The sequence below is a fragment of the Lycium barbarum genome, chromosome 10 (genome assembly GCF_019175385.1).
Source record: "Lycium barbarum isolate Lr01 chromosome 10, ASM1917538v2, whole genome shotgun sequence".
NCBI lineage: Eukaryota > Viridiplantae > Streptophyta > Magnoliopsida > Solanales > Solanaceae > Lycium > Lycium barbarum.
Window position 1 is genome coordinate 15,467,564 of NC_083346.1, and position 19,826 is coordinate 15,487,389.

Sequence of the window (19,826 nt, forward strand, 5' to 3'; positions counted from 1 at the left end):
GCTCATCTAGACATTACTTATCTCATATCTAAAGTTTCCTTTGTTGATACGGAAGAAAATAGATTTTTGCTCACTTTTAAACTATGTTATATTTACTAATTTTATCCATTTCTATTTGCCTTAGTAATGGATGAATTCATACGACATATTCAAGAGGGGTCGTGGTCATGGTATATATTATTTGTAGATGATATAATATTGATTGACGAAACGCGCGATGGAGTTAATAATAGGCTAGAAGTTTGGAGACAGGCCTTAGAGTCTAAACATTTCAGGTTCAGAAAGACAAAGACAGAGTAAGCGCAAGTTCAGTGACGTAACGCATGAGTCAGATGTGGAAGTGAAGATCGTTATACAAGTCATATCCTAGAGGGGAAGTTTCAAGTATCTCGAGTTCATAATCCGAGGTGACGAGAAATTGATGAGGATGTCACACACTGTATGGCATCGGGGTGGGAGAAATGAAGGCTTGCATCTGTGGTACTGTGTGATAAGAATGTGTCTCCTAGGCTTTCAGGAAAACTCTACAGTGTGGTGGTTCAGCCAACATTGTTGTATGGGGCCGAGTGCTAGTCAGTCAAGAATATCCACATTCAGAAGATGAATGTAATAGAGATGAGAATGCTTGGATGGATGTGTGGACATATTAGGAGAGATATGATTAGGAACGAAGTTATACGGGGCAAGGTGGGAGTGGCTTCTATAACGGACAAGATGAAGGAAGCATTGCTGAGATGGTTCGGGCATGTGAAGAGGAGGTGCGTGGATGCACCGGTAAGGAAGTGTGAGAGGTTAGCTATAACAGGAGTTAGGAGAGGTAGAGGTAAGCCAAAGAAGAACTGGGGGAGGTGATTCGACAGGTCATGGCACAGGTTCAACTTACTAAGGACATGAATAGAAAGGTATCAAGGTCGAGGATTAGGGTAGAACGTTAGTAGGTAGCGAGTGTTGTCGCGCTTCATATGGGAGAGACAAGGGCTAGCCTCCTCTACGTTTCTCCTTATTCGTAGTATTGTTTATTAGTCAAGGGGCTTTCTTTGCTTTTGTGTTTATTAATATTTATTGTTTCATTTGCTTTATATCCTGTTATTTTGACGTCTTATTTTCTTGCAACCCTGCTTCGAATGCTTCTTTTTCTTTGAGCCGATAATCTATCGAAAACAATCTCTCTATTCCATAAAAGTAAGGATAAGGTATGCGTAGATCCTATCCTCCTAGACCCCACTTGTGAAATTACACTGAGCTTGTTCTTGTTGTTGTTTGTTTCTAATTTCATTTTTTTTGTTATAGGTCGGAATATGTCGGAAATATATTAAGTAGGCAAAAGTCATAGATAGCTCCCTAAACTTTACCACATTTTCCTCATGGCTACCTAAACCTAAGCTTGTTCCAATTTGATACCTAAACTACTCCGAATTTGTACCACATAGACACCTTTTTTACAATCAGCAAAAAATATAATATGTTTGTACTACACTCGTGATGACATGGCTAAATGACCAATTAAATGATGACATGTGGCAGATTACTCCAAAAAATTATTAAAAAAATAATGGAGATAAAAAATAAAAATAAAAAATTAAATACCTTATTCTAACCTAACCAGCCACAGTGGCCGCCACCCACCCAAACGCTTCCCTTACTATTCCATCAAACCCACCCCACCCAAACCCCTCCCTCTCCCTTTACCATCAGCCGTAGCAATCCCACTGTAGGAACCAACCTTCCTCCTTCCATTTTTTTTTTTTGGTCTTTCTCAAGCAGATTAAATATCAAGTGGTTATCCAGATTGATGATGGCTTAAAACAGATGTCTAACATTGCATTGCAAATAATTCTGAATGCCAAACTTAGCTTGGGCACTTGATGGGTAATAATTACGAATCAGAAATGACATTTGCATTGAGCATTGCCAGCTGAACTTTGCTTAAAAAGTCCTTTTGCAACCCAGTAGAAGATGGAGTCACGCCGGAAAAAATGAAATTTTACTAGGGAAAATTATATTACCCAAATTTAATGTTTCTTTTACTTGGAGAGAAAACAAGGGAAATGGGTTGAGTTTAAAAGTATAATTGGAGAGAGAAGTGGAAAAGAATTGGAGGGAGAGAGAAAGATGATGGGAAGGATTGAGGAGAACTGTCTTCCTCTCTTTATCTTTTAATTTTTTTTTTTTTAATTATTTAGGTTATGTTGGCTATTATTAGGTGTATAAGATGGGGAAAAAAATATTATTTTCACGCGCTTCAAGAGGGGGAAGAACGCGTTTTTGGCCACCTCAGCAAAAAGTATCCAAGTGGTTCAAATGTGTACTAGTTTAGGTATCCAATTGGAGCAAGCTTAGGTTTAAGTGGTCATGAGGAAAATGTGATAAAGTTTAGGGGAGTGTCTATGACTTTTGCTTATTAAGTATTGAACATTCATTTTAGTTGATCTTCTAATTTGTACGATAACATTGAGCGAACATGGAGGAAAGGAGGGGAGCAAGGCAGAGATATATAAAGTTTACACTAATTAAGGGCCGCAAATGAATACTGACTCAATCTACCTTATATGTACGTTGTTGGATTATTTTAAATATTAGCTATAATTTATTATGTAATGCTTTAGGTTTAATATAAAGTTAATCCAAATAATTTCAATGCGCTAAATTAACCTAACCCCGAAGGATTTTTGAGTATTTAGTGCAACAGGAAATTTGATTTCAGATTTAGTAATATTATTCTTTTGATAACAAATGATAACAAATTTGTTTTTCATTTCATCCTTGTTTAGAAATAACTTCAAGTAAAGGCTAATGTGCACCGTTGAGCGCACAGAATTCAATGTGCGCAGTGTTGCGTGTTTCTGTTTTACACTATTTAGCCGTTAAACGGAGCTTTAGGCTTTAGAGGAAAGAACGGGGTAAGAGTGATAGTTTTGACATTTTTAGGGGAGCTGAACGTAATTTAAGTAACTTCTTATATGGGTATTTGTGTTAAATGTTCGTAGAAAAATCGAACTGAAACTAGGTCCAATTTGATAAACCAAGAACAAGCAGTAACGCATCTAAACTTTACTTATCTCATATCTAAAATTTCCTTTGTTGGTATGGACGAAAAGATACTTTTGCTTAAGATTAAATTATGTTATATTTTTTTTTTTTTTGGTTATAGGTCGGAATATATTAAGTTTTAAACATTCATTTTAAGTTGATGATCTAATTCGTACAATAACATTGACTGAACATGGAGGAAAGGAGGGGAGCAAGGCAGAGATATAACCACATCTAATTTACTGTAATTAAGGGCCACAAATGAATCTTGACTCAATCCGCCTTACATGTACGTTGTTAGATAACGAAATTTAATATGTAATGCTTTGGTCTAATCTAAGTTAATTCAAATAATTTCAATGTGTTAAATTAGCCTAATCCAGGAGGAATTTTGAATATACTTGGTGCAGAAGGAAATTTGATTTCAGATTTAGTAATATTATTCTTTTGTAACAAATTTGTTTTTCATTTCGTCCTTGTATAGAAATAAATTTAAGATTCTAAATTGATTAATTTTAAATAAAATAAAATGAAAATGTTGTACCCTCCCAATATTTAATTGATGTGATGAGAAGTTATTATAAGTATGGCCGCAATATTTTAATATCCTCCTTCTTAGACAACAATATTAACTTATGTTAATTTTGGGGAAAAAATCTACTTCTTAGAACGAATTTTAAGCTAAACAATGTGCGCTCACACACACAATTTAGCTGATAAACGGGGTAAGAGTGATAATATTGACCTTTTTTTTTTTTTTGGAGGGGGATGTAATTTGAGTAACTTCATATATTGTATTTGTGCAAGTTGTTAGAAAAATTGAGCTGCAAATAGGTCTTGGTAAACCACCAACAACCCATAGCATATCTAAATTTTACTTTTCTCATATTTGTCAATATGGAAGAAAAGAAATCTTGTTCACGTTTAAATTGTGTCGCATTTTCTAATTTCATTTTATATTATAGGTCAAGAGGTATATTGTGTTTGAACTTTCGTTTTTGATTAATTGCCTATTTCATATGACAATATTGACCGAAGATATGGAGAAAATGAGGAGAGCCAGAAAGGAACTATAACCACATCTTACATCACATGGAAATTACCGTAAGGAATGCAATTGAATTATGACTCAATCCGTCGTACATATACATTGTTAGATTATTCAAATGTTGTAACAATACTTTAGGTTCAGTATGAAAACTTTATCCAAATAATTTTAATGTGTCATACTCCTTCCATCCGGTTTTACTTGTGACATATTGATTTAGCACGCCTATTAAAGAGCCAAAAACAGAATGGTAAGTTTACCATATAACCCATAATTATTGCTAGTTAGCTAATGATTGAAATCAATTAAAGCTTACAAAAAAAAAATGTGCAACCAACTAATTAAGTAATGAGTTCCAAGAATTCACATATTCTCCATAAAAAGATAGTTTTGGGAAAAAGTATCAGGAAAAATCCAAGTTTGACTAGTGTAATTTCAAAGTGTTGGGAAAAAGGAATTGGAAAATTTGACTTATTAATACTAAGGATAAAATAGAAAAATAATAATAATAATAAATTATCTCTTGATTTCCTAAATTGGACAACTATTTATAATAGGTTGAAAATGATTTTCACCCCTCAACTTTGAACAATAGTCATTATTCCCCCTTATCCTAATTAACTTGTTTAAATTTCTATTTTAACCTTATATTATCAACTTGTCTTTTTTTTTTTTTAAATCATGATGATATTTTTTATCTTCTTAAACTATGTAACAATTTTCCTATAAGAAAATATATATTATTTTCAAGCCGAAAAAAGAAAAGTAAGAAATTCTAATTGAGTATATAACTTAATATCGTTCTATAATGAAATAAATGAGAACAATAAGATTTTTTTTTTATTAATAATAATCAAAACTCTAATATTTGTATTTATACAAGTAAAAATAACAGGTAATAATAACTTTAAATATGTTTCAATGCAGGTAATACAAATTAATTAATTAAAACAGAGGTATATTCTATAAGAAATTCCTAAAAGGTTATCTATTTATAATTAAATAAATTTTAAATTATTATTTAAAAATTCTTCCATTAATGACAACCAAAACTCGTTTATATATTGACAGTAAAGAATACGATATCAGTGAAACTTATGTATATGTGTGTGTGTATATTTTATGGATTTAATTCTTTTTGTTATAGAACGATATTAAGTTATATACTCAATGATAAATATATTAAATATCAATCATAAATAAAGTTTTATTTAAGCTCATATTATAAGTAGACCAATCCTTTTAGAATTTATAACAAAATCTAATATTACTTTTTATGATTGATATTTAGGTAAAAAAAAAAAAACATATTACTGTACATAATGTAAAAAGGTATTACTTAGATGAGGAATTAAAAATCTCAAGGGTAAAATAGACATTGCATAGGATAAAGGGAGGAGAATGTTTATTGTTCATAGTTGAGGGGGAGTTTGATTTTTAAAACAAAGTTGGGGGTGAAAATAATTTTCACCCATTTATAAGATAGTGGACAAATAAAAATGGACTGAGGGAGTACTAAACTAGGGCAAATAATTAGTTGCTTCATGTTTCTATATGTTTAAGATTCATTGAATTTAACATATTAAAATATTGCTTATATATATTGTTACGCGGGTTTGCTCAGTCCAATCTTAACTAGATTAACATCTAATAGAAGACAATCACAATGAATCTCATTAATATCGACTTACATCTCCCATATGTACGAAAAAGTACATGCAAATTCGTTAGTTATGATAAATGATAGGGAAATCTACATGGTGTGACAAACTGTAGTAAGCAATTATATTTAGTAGCTATAGTTTGCATTAATTACTTCTCATAACTAAAAGTTGTATTTGAATTACCTATCATAGCTACACTATATATTTAAAGTAGAATAGTCTGTTTTTATTATTTTTATTTTGACTAAGAATTTTAGGGTTAGCTTTGAGATGCTTCTTCTCTCCGCCGCCACCGGTCACCACAAAGATCTCTTGTGTTCTTCCGCCGTCGCCGTCTCTCTTTCTAATCTCCGACGAGTTCTGCCGCCGTCGAACACCCTAAACACTGGAGAAACTCTCTCTGTATTCAATTGTAACATCTGGTCTCGCTCTCTAATCTTCGGCGAGTTCCGCTGCCGTTGCCTTCTCTCTCTCTCTCTAATCTCCGGTGGTACACTTTATTATCCAGATCTAGTAGCGACGCCATGCCTCCCTTCGTCGCCGAAGCTCCAGATCTTCTACTGTAACGACTGTTGGCACTCTCCAGATTCGGTCGTTTTCCGCGCGTACCGCCTTAGATCTGAGCTTTTTATTTTTTTATATTTCAAATCGAAGTGTATTTTATTTTCTTGTATCTGAGATGAAGGTGTACATTTGAGTGTATTCGTTAATTTTTTAGCGTACAATCCAGTATTTGGGGTGTATTTTATTTCTTGTATTTAATATTTGAGTGTATTCGTTAATTTTTTAGTGTAAAATACAGTGTTTCTTTATATATTTTTTTGCTTGTATTTTGAAGGGTATTTTTTTGTATACAACCGACTTTAAATATAGTAAAGTGAATATAGTGTAAAAGTAGCTACAAATGAATACAGTTGAGTTGAATACATTTGACTTGAATACATCTGACTTGAATACATCGAAATTTGATTTGAATACAGCGAAATCTGACTCAGTCGAATTTTGAATACAATCTACTGTAGCGCGTGAATACATTCTACTGTAGCTACGAAATGTAATTAGCAAGAGTATAGCTATGCCTAAAGAAAAAAATCCCCAAAATGTAGTCATTTGTGTAAGCTAACCTAAATGAAAATCACAGTAATAAAAGCCCATAAGTAACATAACTAAAAGTAAAATTTTCACAAATAGCTACCTTTTAGCTGCTTCTAACAAGTTATAACTATAAGTTCATTATTTACAATTCGTAGCTGGTTTTTCCTATATTTAGGTCCTGGACGCGTCGCATAAATATAGCCAAAATATAGACTAAATACACGGAACTGTTGAGCAAAAATGCCTCTATTTAAGGAAAAAAAAATCTTTTTCAAAACTAAACAGAAATTTGTTTTTAATGTTCCATAAATCACGCAAATCTCATTCTCTTCCATATCTAATCACATATCTCATTCAACATCTAATCATTCACATAAAATTTGAATTCAAAAACTCTCTTCATATTTTTCCCCAAAATATAACTAAAAAAAATCTCTTTTTAATGTTCCATAAATCATGCAAAGCTTGATTTGTTCATCAACTGAATTACACGTTTCACCGTGTAATTGCAACTTTTTTTTTATTTTATTTTTCTAAAAATTTTAGTTGTTTTTCATATATATTTTGGCTATATTTTTAATTGTATTTTGATTATTATGTTCAATATTACTTCTTCTGATTTCTGTTGACTATATTTAAGATACATTTTTCATATATTTTGACTATATTTAGAAAAATTTCCGAAAAAAAAAGAAGAAGTTGCAGTGAAAACGTTGCTACCTCAATTATGAACTCAATTATGACTATATTTTGGCTATATTTTTTAATTATATTTTGATTAATATGTTCAATATTACTTATTCTGGTTTCTGTTGACTATATTTTAGATATATTTTTCATATATTTTGACTATATATTTTTAAAATTTCAGAAAAATAAAAAAAATAAAAAAGTTGCAGTGAAAACGTTGTTACCTCAATTATGACCTCAACTTGAATTCGATATTTCAACAGATGAATTCAAATATATATTCGTCGTTTATAACGCAAAAATAACAGAGAATCTTACATATTTTAGGAAATAGAGTTGAATTTTGGGGGTAAAAGGTTGAAATTAATGAGCAATTAATACAGAGTAAAAAAAGGAAATGAAAGAAATCAGAAACTGATTTGAAAAGCACGAAATTAGGGGAGATGGGGAGTTAAAAACATGTATATTTAGGAAAAGGGGGGAGAGAGAAAGTGTGCAGCTAAAAAATAGGAGTGTGGGGAGTGGTAAGTTAATTGGTAGAAAAGTGGGTAGCTATAAGTTGTAAAAATATAATATTATAGCTACTAAACTTAATTATTAAAAAGTATAGTTATGTTCCATAAATATGTAACATAGTAAGTTATGCCAAGTAAAAATTACTAACTAAAAACTTACCCTCCAAAGTTTAAAGATCCATATATAAGGTGCCCTAGTATTTCAATTTCGTTAATTTTTCAAGGAACATTACTAACTTAAGCATCAGTGTTTACCCTTCAATTTGTTGGGTTTTTTGTTGTAATTTTTTTTTTTTTTGAAATTAAATAAACCATTTATGAAGATTTGAAGGAATGCTGAAACTCGTGGGAAAAACCATAACAATAGATTAAGCTTAAATACACACATTCAAGGAAAGCAATACTAATGTGACATTCTCCTTGTCCTTGTCCTTGTCCAAGCAAGTTGGGAGCACCTTTAGTTTAGACACTTATATCTTAATTTACTAATGAGATAAACAATGTCTTATGGTTTTTCTATAATAATAATCTCAAAGCTTTGGTTCAGGAAGTAATAGATATTAATTAAGATGTGTGTAAGTGGATTCGGACACCCCAACTATTTATATATGAGAAAAAAGAGAACAAAAATATTCATAAGTATCGTTAAAACAAAAGAGAACCGGCGTTAGTACTACATTAAAAGGGCTTAAATTTATACATTAGAGGTAAGTGTAGACTTTGGAGGCAGTTGATAGGTTTTATTCCCTCACAAGATGATTTAATAACAATAATTGGAATGTGAGCAAGACACGTGATTTTCTTCTGTTAAAACATTTCATTCTTAAGTTGATGCTCGGTTTTGCTCGTTCTAAAATTAGTACATGCCGAAAGAATATTCTAAATTTGCATTTGCAAATGAGACATTATCATAAAATTTTAATCTCAAATTTAGATAACAAAAAGTAAGACAATTACATATTAAATGCACAATTTATTCTTTTGTTATACCAATTGGTGGACCGTTTTGAGGGACGAAGTGCACAGATATATAGTCAATTTGGGAACTATCATTTAAGTCATAATTGAAATTTATAAATTTTTGTACATTTAGCTATTTCAAAAATGACTTTCGATATGTGTGTTCTTAAGTTGCAAAAATTCGCGAAGTTGTGCTTTAAGTTTGGCGTATCGCTTGTGTAAGCTAACTTCCGACAATCGCTCCTGAAGTTTGATCTATCAAGGCCAAAACTAGTTGTAACACATTGATGTATTCTTTCATCGAGATTGAATCCAAACCGCGATGGTATTTTCTTGTTCCTGAATGAGTTTGTTTCATCTTTTTAGGTTTATGCTCTACTCCGAGTAAAGATCCAAATCGAAGGCCCATCGGGATTGGGCATGGACGAGCCTCGACACTTTTGGCGCACTTATTTGATGAGCTAAGCCTAAGCGCCATATAAGTCAAAGGCTAGCCTGAGACCTAAAAAAGAACAATTGTGCTTGAAATTTGGCTTGCCAAGGCTAAACTTTGAACATTGTATGTGTGAAGTTTCTAACATATATATTCAACATTGAAAGTAGCTTTTCTGAAGTTTTCATATCTGCTATGTTTTCGATAAATTCATTCAACAACCCACCTGACTTGATTTAAATTTAACTTTCAAATTCAAAATTCAAGAGTCACTTCTTCAAGCCTGCAATAATGGTGATTTGCCAATATTTTAGAACTTTCCATCATAGTCTATTAGGCAAGTGCACTTATAATGAATTTTGGGATCATCATTTAAGTTATAGTTGTAGTGCTTAAAAATATATAAGTTTAGGCACTTTAAGATTAACTTCAGATATACGAGTATCTGAAATTTGTCATTTGCTTGTGCAAGCACATGTCAGAAATTTTTGTCCGAAAATTAACTTTACGGTCCCACATTTTGGATAAAATGTTTGAAGTTTAATTGGGTAGTCCCAAACTTCAGACATTTTTGTCTGAAGTTGTCACACACTTCAAATATTTTTGTCTAAACTTTGATTTCACAATCCCAAAATTCAAACACTTTGTGAAGTTAGTCAAATTTGTATGTTTCAACTTTGTTAGTAAATTTTTTCATTTCCTTTCACTCATGAATTTATTTATCCATTTCATTTCACTTATGGTACCTCATTTCATTTCATTTGATTTCACTCGTGGTATCTCGATTAAATTTGTTCATTTACTTAATTGTTTTATTCACCCATTTCATTTCACTCATGCTACCTTATTTCATTTCATTTCATTCCTTTTTACTAATGGCACTTCATTCATTTCATCCATGGTACCTCAATTTATTTATTCATTTTTAACCCATTATTTTCTTATGTATTTCATTTCATTTCATACCTCATCTTGTTTCATTTCTCCCAGGGTGTCTCATTCATTTTATCCATGATTCTCAATTTACAATACAAATAACCAAAACACTGAAGTTTGCATAGAAGGAGGAGGAGGAGAAGCATAGAAGGATCAGTTTTCTCTGAAGTTTGCATAAACAAGCTTCATATTGAATACTTGTGCACAAAATGTAAAACAATAGCTATTGCTTAAAATAGCTACGTCTGCCATGAAATTTTTATGAGCTGCTTTATCAAAAAAAGAAAGTTAAGTGAGGGTACACATTTTTGGCAGGCTAGTATCAACCCTGTTTACTCTTTTTATGTCGTGTGAGTGTATTGAATAATACTAGGCATTGTTGGAATAATATTTTTCACATTTTTTCAGTATAACTTTCGGTTGTATTATTCAATATCCTAGGATAAGCCCGTCAACCGGTTTGAACCGGACCGGACCGGTAACCGGTTAATAAACCGGCCGGTTTCTGGTTTAAAAACAGGCACTGGCCACCGGTTCCGGTTTACCGGTTTTAAAATGCAAACCGGACCGGTCCGGTTTGAAACTGTCCAAAACCTCTTTTTTTTGTTTTTTGTATAGTGTGTGTGTCTATATATATATATATATATATTAGTATTTATTAGTATATTGTAGGTATATTTACATATGTTATATAAGTTTATAAGTAAAGTTTATATATTTACTGAGTAACAACAATACAACATATACATATATTAAGTTATATGCTTAAGTTATACTACATATACCTAAAATATATTAAGAATATACTTATATATATCAATATACTTAGGTTATATAACTTATATTTATATATGTTTAAGTTATATATATACTATATATATATACATGTTTAATTTATATGTGGATTAAAATGGAAATGGAGAGGGGTTTATATAGGGGTGGGGGATGGGTTAAAGTGTTAAAACAAAAAGTTTGGGGGGTTGGGGGGGACAAAATGGGGGTTTGGAACCGTTTGGCAACGACCATTGCCCATGTCCCAAGGCTACAATTTAAAAAAAAAAACAAAAAAAATTGTATTCTGACCGGTTTAACCGGTCCGGTTTCGGTCCCAAAAAAATCGAAACCGAACTGGTATATATTAAACGGTTGACCGGAACGGGTAAACCGGTTCCGATTTTACCAGTCCGGTTACGGTTTGAACCAGTTACCCAGAATCGGTTGATGGGCTTATCCTAGGATTAACACTGAAGATAAAAGTAGACCTGTTTTAATTTGTATTTACGAGTAATATGTTTAACATGTCATTCTATCAGTCCAATTTGTCTGGGAATCTTTCTACTTTTATACTCTCTTACTGTTACACCCCGGAAAATTTTTCATCAACATACAGTAAATAGACTAACGAAGGGCACGACGTATACGATGTTTTAATAAGTAAAAAATAACATTTGATGATTCTAAATGAGATTTCAAAGACATTTGAGGTAGGAGACGAAAGTTGTTAAGGAAAGCAAGGCATGTGTGTCGGGCAGAATTTACGAGTATCGAATTAATGATGACTTAATGAAGTTTTGGAGAAGAGTTATAATGTCCCTTGGATTGTTAACGAGGTGTTAAACAAGTATCAAGAAGGTTCCATAAGGATTTGAGATCAAGCGAAGTGACGAGAATAAAATCGGAGAAGAGACAGATTACACAACCAATTATACGGTCCTTATAATATTATACGGTCTGTATAATGATCCGCCGAATCGTCACAGTGAATGTCCCTCATTGATGGTATTATACGGTCACTTATACGGACCGTATAAAATTATACGAACCGTATAATGTGCCGTATAATGGTCACAGAATGAGTTGTTGCTAGGACAATTTTACGGTCACTTATACGGACCGTATAATGTGCCTTATAATGGACACAAAAGCGAAGTGTGGTCGGGATGATTTCACGGTCACTTATACGGACCGTAAAAATTTGTACGGACCGTATAAGTGTCCGAATAATGATGTCGGGACATATTTTTAATTTATAAAAGAACACCCCAAGTTCATTTAATTCATTCCATTCTTTCTTTCCACGACTCAAGAGCTCTCTAGAACCTTCCACACTCTTCACATACAAAATCCAAGTGAAACTAAGGATCAACTTCATCAAACCAACAAAATTAAGTGTAAGAAACACATTAAAGTTTATCCAAGCCAAGGAATTCCCATGGAAGTGAACTAGGGTTTTGGTGCAAGAGAAATGTTTCCACTCAAGGCTTATTCCTACACCATCTAAGGTAAGTTTCATGGTATTTCCATGTTGTTTAAGATATTGAAAAGTTCAAACACTTGGATTGTAGAAGGATATAGAAATGGGTCATGAATGTAAGAATAGTGCCATTTTTGAGTAATAGTTTGGAGTGAATCATGAATATTGATATGTTGTGATTGTAATTACGTTATGAATGATGTTAAGAGCATGAGAGAAACATTAGATGAGAATAAATGTAACGTTGTATTATGATCATGATTATGGATGACCTTGAGAGGAAATTGTGGGGATTGGATAATGATGAATTTGACAAAAGTTATTGATGATGATATTATGAATGTTATTATAGACGTTTGGGAGTTGATATATGATATGTAGAAAGTAGTAGAAACAAAGGAGATGCTGCTCAATTTTCTCTAGCTTTAGTTCAAACATGCTTAAGTTATCGATTATCTAATATGAGTATGAACTCTCTTGAAGGTAGAAACGTAAATATTGGAGAGGAACGTTCAAGCAATAGAGTAGCTAAATGAAAAGGTATGTAAGGCTAGTCCCTTCTTTCTAAGGCATGAATCTTACGACATGATCTTCCTTCCTTCTCCATGAATTTCCTACATTCCGGAAAACTAAGAGTTTATGTTCATGAATAGTCAAATGAGTTAAAAATTAGAGATATTATGAACATGATGATGATGAGCTTAAGTCCAAAGATTCTAGAGTTCACAAATATGATGTTTCTACAAAGCTAATGATGTTAACTACGATCCATTGATGTTGTTCATTGTGTACACTCACCTTATATGTTAATTCTTTCAAGGTGAGGCAGAATGCTTATGAATGCTCCATAACGGAATTGGAGGTTCACGACCTTATGTCACCCCGATAAAGTATAGTTGTCTTTGAGTTCCCAGGCATGCATTATGATTATAGTATGATAAGATTATGATAAGTCTATGAGATGTACATGATGATATCACACCGCGCCTATATGGCCGGGCAGACACCGCTAAAGCGGCAGCGTATACACCATGTCTAGATGGCATGGGCAGACACCACTGGTGGGCAGCACGAGGTGGTACCCCGGACGCGGGAGGCCTGAACGCGGGCTAATGATTATCATACCGTACCTATATGGTCGGGAAGCCTATACATATATGCATACATGATATGATGATGCTTATGGAGTAAGCCAGCATACATTATTTCTTTTGTAATTAATAGTCAGTTACAGGTTGCTCCTCATTTGATGTTTCCTTATCTCACTGATGTAATGTTATTGTTGATGCCTTACATACTCAGTACAATGTTCGTACTGACGTCCTTTCTTCTTGGACGTTGTGTTCATGCCCACAGGTAGACAGGGAGACGGTGCAGATCCATAGGAGCTATCAGCAGATTTACAGGAGCACTCCATTATTCCGGAGGTGCTATTTGATTTAATATTTTGTGTACATATTGGGCACGGCGGGGTCCTGTCCTGTCCTCATGTGTAGCACTTTAGTAGAGGCTCATAGATACGTATGTGTGAGTAGTATGGTCTCACGATGTCCTTATTGTACATATATTATTTTGATAGCCGAAGGGCTTATGTATATAAAGGTAGGCATGTTTTAAATGAAAATGGTTTTCCTATGATTATGAGCACGAGAATAATGAAGAAACGTATAATGAGTATGATGAGTAATAGAATGAGTGGTGCTCGGTGGTCAGCCCTGGATACCCGTCGTGGCCCCTAGTCGGGTCGTGACACTTACTGTAGTGAAGGTAGTGGCGGAGCCAAGATTTTCACTAAGGGGGTTCAAAATATGAAAAAGTAAACACACGAAGACGTTCAAGGGTGTTCAATGTCCACTATATATACATAAAAAATAATTTTGACCATGTATAAACAGTATAATTTTCCGCTTCCTCCCTCTGCCCCTGAGTGAAGGCCTAAATGAATACAAAACCATTAGTTGGATAACAATAATAATAATAGCCTGGTTGATCAAAATTTTAAAATCTACTTATTTTTTAAAGGGCAAAGGTGCAAATATACCTCTCAACTTTGTGATTTATAACAGATATACCTCTCGTTAAAAAAATTGTGTACATATATCCCTGCCGTTACAAAATGGTGCAAATATACCTGTTGATGGATTTTTGAAAAAAAAAATCATTTAGCTCATTTTTTTTTATAAAAAAAAATATCACGAGACTTTAAAAAAAAGTCTACCCATTTTTTAAGGAGACATATTTATCTAAAGCCACATGGTAATTTTTTTTCTGGTGTGTTGGATCTGGTTCGTTTTAAAATATCACTGTGACTTTAAAAAAAATAAGTCTATCCATTTTTTTAAACGAACCAGACCCGACCCACTGGGAAAAAATTGTCATGTGGTTCTAGAAAAATATGTCTGCTTAAAGAAAATGGGTAGACTTTTTTTCTAAAGACATGTGACATTTTTTTTAATTAAAAGATAAGCTAAATGATTTTTACAAAAAAATTTCGTTAGTAAAAAAAGTATATTTGCACCATTTTGTAACGGTAGGAGTATATATACATGACTTTTTTAACGAATGGTATATTTGCTCTAAATCGCAAAGTTGAGGGGTATATTTGCATCTTTTCCCTTTTTTAAAAATATTATCAGAAATATTTTTCGAAAAATACTTTTAGATCGTATTTGTTTGTATTTGGCTAATTAATTTTGAAAAACTCTCTCAAAAGTGCTTCATGAAAAATATAGTTTTTCAATTTCTGAAAGACAGTTTCTACTATTCCTTAAAAATACTTATTTTTTTTCAAAGCTTCGTCAAACATGTCAACCTTTTAAAATAGGCTTAATGCATATGCGGCCCCTTAAACTTGCTCCTTTTTTTCATTTTGGCACCTCAACTAAGTATTGTTTCTATTGAACCCCTGAACTCGCCCTCAATTGTGTCTATCAAATCCTCTAAATCTGATTTTATTTGATGCAGAAATTAAATTGGGAAATGAAGGTACAGTAATATTTTAGACATGTGGTAAGTTATTCTTTAGGTCATGGATGTGTCGGTTTCTACTGGTTCTGCTCTTTCACTGCGGGCTTAACTAAGAGCTACTCTTTTTTTCCCTCTCAATTGCTGTTAATCTTAGCTAAAAGATGACTAATTAAATTAGAACATATATTAGCATGTTGTTATATTGAAGATGAAATACTATGTAAGTCCGATTATGTTTGATAGACACATTTGAAGACGAATTCAGGGATTCAATAAGAACAACACTTAGTTGAGGTGCCGAAATAACAAAAAGGGACAAGTTTTGAGAGCCGCATATACATTAAGCCAATAAAACAAGCATTTTTAACCTTTCAAAAACTTAACCAAACAAGCTAAGCTAGTATAAGTTATTAACAGTACCGTTGTTATTATATTTTTCTAATTCCCGTATTCAGTCACACAGAACTACACAAATTTGGATGGCAGAGTATTATATTATGTTTAAAAAAGTACTTAAAATAATTTAATATAAGAAAAATGTATTTGGATAAGCTTATAGGTGGATGAAATCAACTTATAAGCATTTTTAGATTATGTACATGTTTGACTAACATTAAAGCTTATAAGTCAATTGTGTATAAGCTAAATTCAAGCATAAGCCAAAGCTATTTTAAGCTTATAAACACTTTTGGGTGGACAGAAAATTTTACTATTTCAGGTTTACTATGTTGAAGTCCCAAAATACATTTTCGAAACAGAACTTCTAAGTCCTCCTCTCCTTATAAAGATTTATTTTTTGTTGTATTTTTTATAAATAACTTTAAGGATATTTTAAAAAATTTAAATAGAAAAAGCACTAGTCGACACTTCTCACCAAATAGACATACATTAGTATAAATTTAATTATTGTTATATAAATACATAATTATTTACTTATAAAAACAGTTTCAACATTTTAAATATTTTTGAGCACTTGTTCCTTATAACATAATTCCAATCACCTAATCCAAACATGCATATAGTAATTATCACATGTCAAATTACGAACAGTAACCAATTTATGCCAAGTTGTTGAACACTGAAAACATTTTTCATTAAAAAATGACATTAGCAGTACTCCCTTCGTCCAATTTTACCTTTAGCGTCTTATTTTGACAAGAACACAAAATTTAAAAAACAAAATGAAATTTTTGAATCTCGTGATTTTAAATTAAAAATATGTATAATGTATTAAAATATTATTTAAATTTTGCGAGTTTAAACTTGTCATATAAAATATAGAAAAAGCTCAAATATGCCATCGAACTATCGGAAATGACTCATTTATGCCACTCGTCAATAGTTTGGCTCATTTATGCCATCAAACTATAGGAAATGACTCATTTATGCCATCGAACTATAGGAAATGACTCATTTATGCCACTCATCAATAGTTTGACTCATTTATGCCATCACTCGTTACCAAAATGACTCATACATGTTATTTTTCATTAACGTCAGTTTTATAATACAAGATATGAGACGTGACCTCCAATTAGAGGTCTACGTCGTTTAATTAAATCAGGTCAATTTTAAATATCAAATTAAGAAAAAACCCGACCCATACACCCTTCCCACCCACAACCATAATCTAGTTGGAGGCCACGTGTCATATATGGTATTGTAAAACCAACTTTAATGAAATATGACATGGATGAGTCATTTTGATAACAGACATGGCATAAATGAGTCAAACTATTGATGAGTGGCATAAATGAGTCATTTCCTATAGTTCGATGGCATAAATGAGTCATTTCCTATAGTTTGATGGCATAAATGAGTCAAACTATTGACGAGTGGCATAAATGAGCCATTTTCGATAGTTCGATGACATAGAAAGAACACTCTTTTTTCAAATAGACCATAAAAAGTAAGACACTTAAATTAAAACGAAGGGATTAAGATTTCTGCAAACATGTCAAAAGCAACACAATATTCAAACCTTTTGTCTGGTTGGCTCTTTCCATCCATGTTCCAAAATACATCAACACACACTTTTTCCCCTTTAGTTAGGCTATTTCCTAGTACCACTCATATCATTACAATCCCAATATCCACAAAATAATTGCAAATAATTTCCACCTAATGGATTTTCCCCCACCGGACTTTTTCGCCGGCGCCGGTGACGGACGTCCATCTCCGACGAGAAGAGAACTACAAGGTCCTCGTCCAACTCCCCTTAAAGTCAACAAAGATTCCTACAAAATCAAGAAACCTCCCGTCGCTCCTCATCCTCACGCGCCCCCGCACGCGCCGCCGCCTGCGACGAGCCAAAACCCTCAAACGGTGATAATCTACGCGGTTTCACCGAAAGTGTACCACACGACAGTTAGTGATTTCATGAGCGTTGTACAAAGACTTACCGGATCTTCTCCGGCTATGGAAACATCAACCTCCGGGGTCGGGTCCGGGTCAGGGTTCGGGCCCGGGTCGGGCGATGGGACCTTATCGCCGGCTGCCAGGCTGGCGTCTATGGAAAAAGCGAGTAGTCCTTGTGCTGCTTCTTCGGGTGCTGCTGCTTCGGGTGTTGCTTCGGGGGTTGCTTATGAATCGAATGATATGTTGGATATTATGAATAATTCGAACGTGGAAATGTCGTCTCAGATTCCGGGGATATTGTCGCCAGCGCCGGCGACTTTGCCACCAGCATCGCCACCGGGATTATTTTCGCCGTTTACGTCTGATCCGTTTATGATGATGTTAAGTCCAAGTCCGTCAACGTTGTTTTCTGCACCGTTGATTTCACCTTCACCCTCTGCTTCTGATCTGTTTCACCCATTCTTTGACTTTTAGGTAGACTTTCATTTTTTTCTTTTACATTTTACTTATTTTTGAAGATTTTTTTTTTTTTAATTGGGGTTAGGGAAGTGGGGATTACCTTCGTCAATAAGGTGGTGAAAATTTAGCTACTAAGATTTTTTTTTTTTCGAGGTCTAAGTAAAATTGATGTACCAATAGTCTATGATGAGGTTAACTTTTTGATCGGTGGTTAAACATTGTTGATGATTGGTGGTTAAACATTGTTGATTAGTATAATAATGTATATTGCCACATTAGTGGCATTCAATGACAATTGTATCATAGTTGAATTTCCTTTTATGTTCATATTGTAGATTTCCATTGGGAGCTGGTTGGTTTAGCAAATACTAAAAGTTTTTGTATTGTTTCATTTTCACATTATTACTAGCTCTTCCGTTTCTTTAGGATCCGGAACTTTTTTAATCCAAAAAATAAATTTTGAAACCAAGTTAACCCTTTAAAAAAAAAAAAAAAACCAAATTAGACTTCTGTGGGTGAAAGTACCAAAGTGTACATTTACACTTTGGTCCTTTCACGCGCAAATTCTGTGCGTGAAATCCTCTTTCCCCCCTACCCCAACCTTTATTTTTTGGAAATCAAACTCAAAATTAAGTTTTTTTTTCATACTTTGATCGAAGATTAGTCATGTTTCAAAACACCGAAATAAAAATATTTTATATAGAACTTAATATTTTTTTTAGTGTACAATAATATCTGCTCATTACATGAAGTATACATATACATTTAGATCGTCGTTTTAGGAGTTGTAAAGTTTTCCGAAGTAAGTTTGAAAATTTGTTATATTTAGGTTTAAGTGTCATATTTTATAGGGTTTTGATTAATCTCTTTTGTTTACTCCCAAAGCTATGAAAGTAATTTTTTGGTTCAAGAAAGAGAGAAAAGAAAAAATTACTCTGCTTTGTATTATGTTGTTTTTTTCTTTATGTCTTTTTTATTTTGTTATTGTATTGTGTAATCCTCACCTTTTGAATGTGTAAAAATAAATACAATATTTAAAAATAATTCATCCAATACGAGAGGTTCATAATAATTGAAAAATATTTCATTCCATTAGCAACGAAATACATCATTAAATTACAATAGGCTTAAAAAAAAATTCAAGTTCTAGACACTCTTTTACTTCCAGATGTGCTGCCACCACAGGAGTTTTGCCCAAATTGCTTACATGTCGAGCACTTGCGAGAGTAAGTCTTTTCGCTAACATCCATTTGATTGTGATAACGGGTTAGCTTGTTTTTTCTCAATTTACGGATATGTTTCTTGTTCGCAATCATAGAAAATGGCGCGGCTGGCCAATAAGTTTGATTACCAAGGGGATGGAAGTGGCCGGAATATGCTTTAAGGTAATTTATGACCTTACCTTCCCCCGCCACAT

The 19,826-nt window shown here is 33.0% G+C and overlaps 1 protein-coding gene across 1 annotated transcript; it reads left to right on the forward strand.

The window, feature by feature from the left end:
- Window positions 1-17,546: 17,546 nt before the first annotated feature.
- On the forward strand, window positions 17,547-18,757 carry LOC132615518 (protein MKS1). The gene has a single exon (XM_060330120.1). It carries the CDS (start codon window positions 17,717-17,719, stop codon window positions 18,422-18,424), a length of 708 nt encoding a protein of 235 aa, XP_060186103.1. The 5' UTR covers window positions 17,547-17,716; the 3' UTR covers window positions 18,425-18,757.
- The last annotated feature ends 1,069 nt before the right edge of the window (window positions 18,758-19,826 follow it).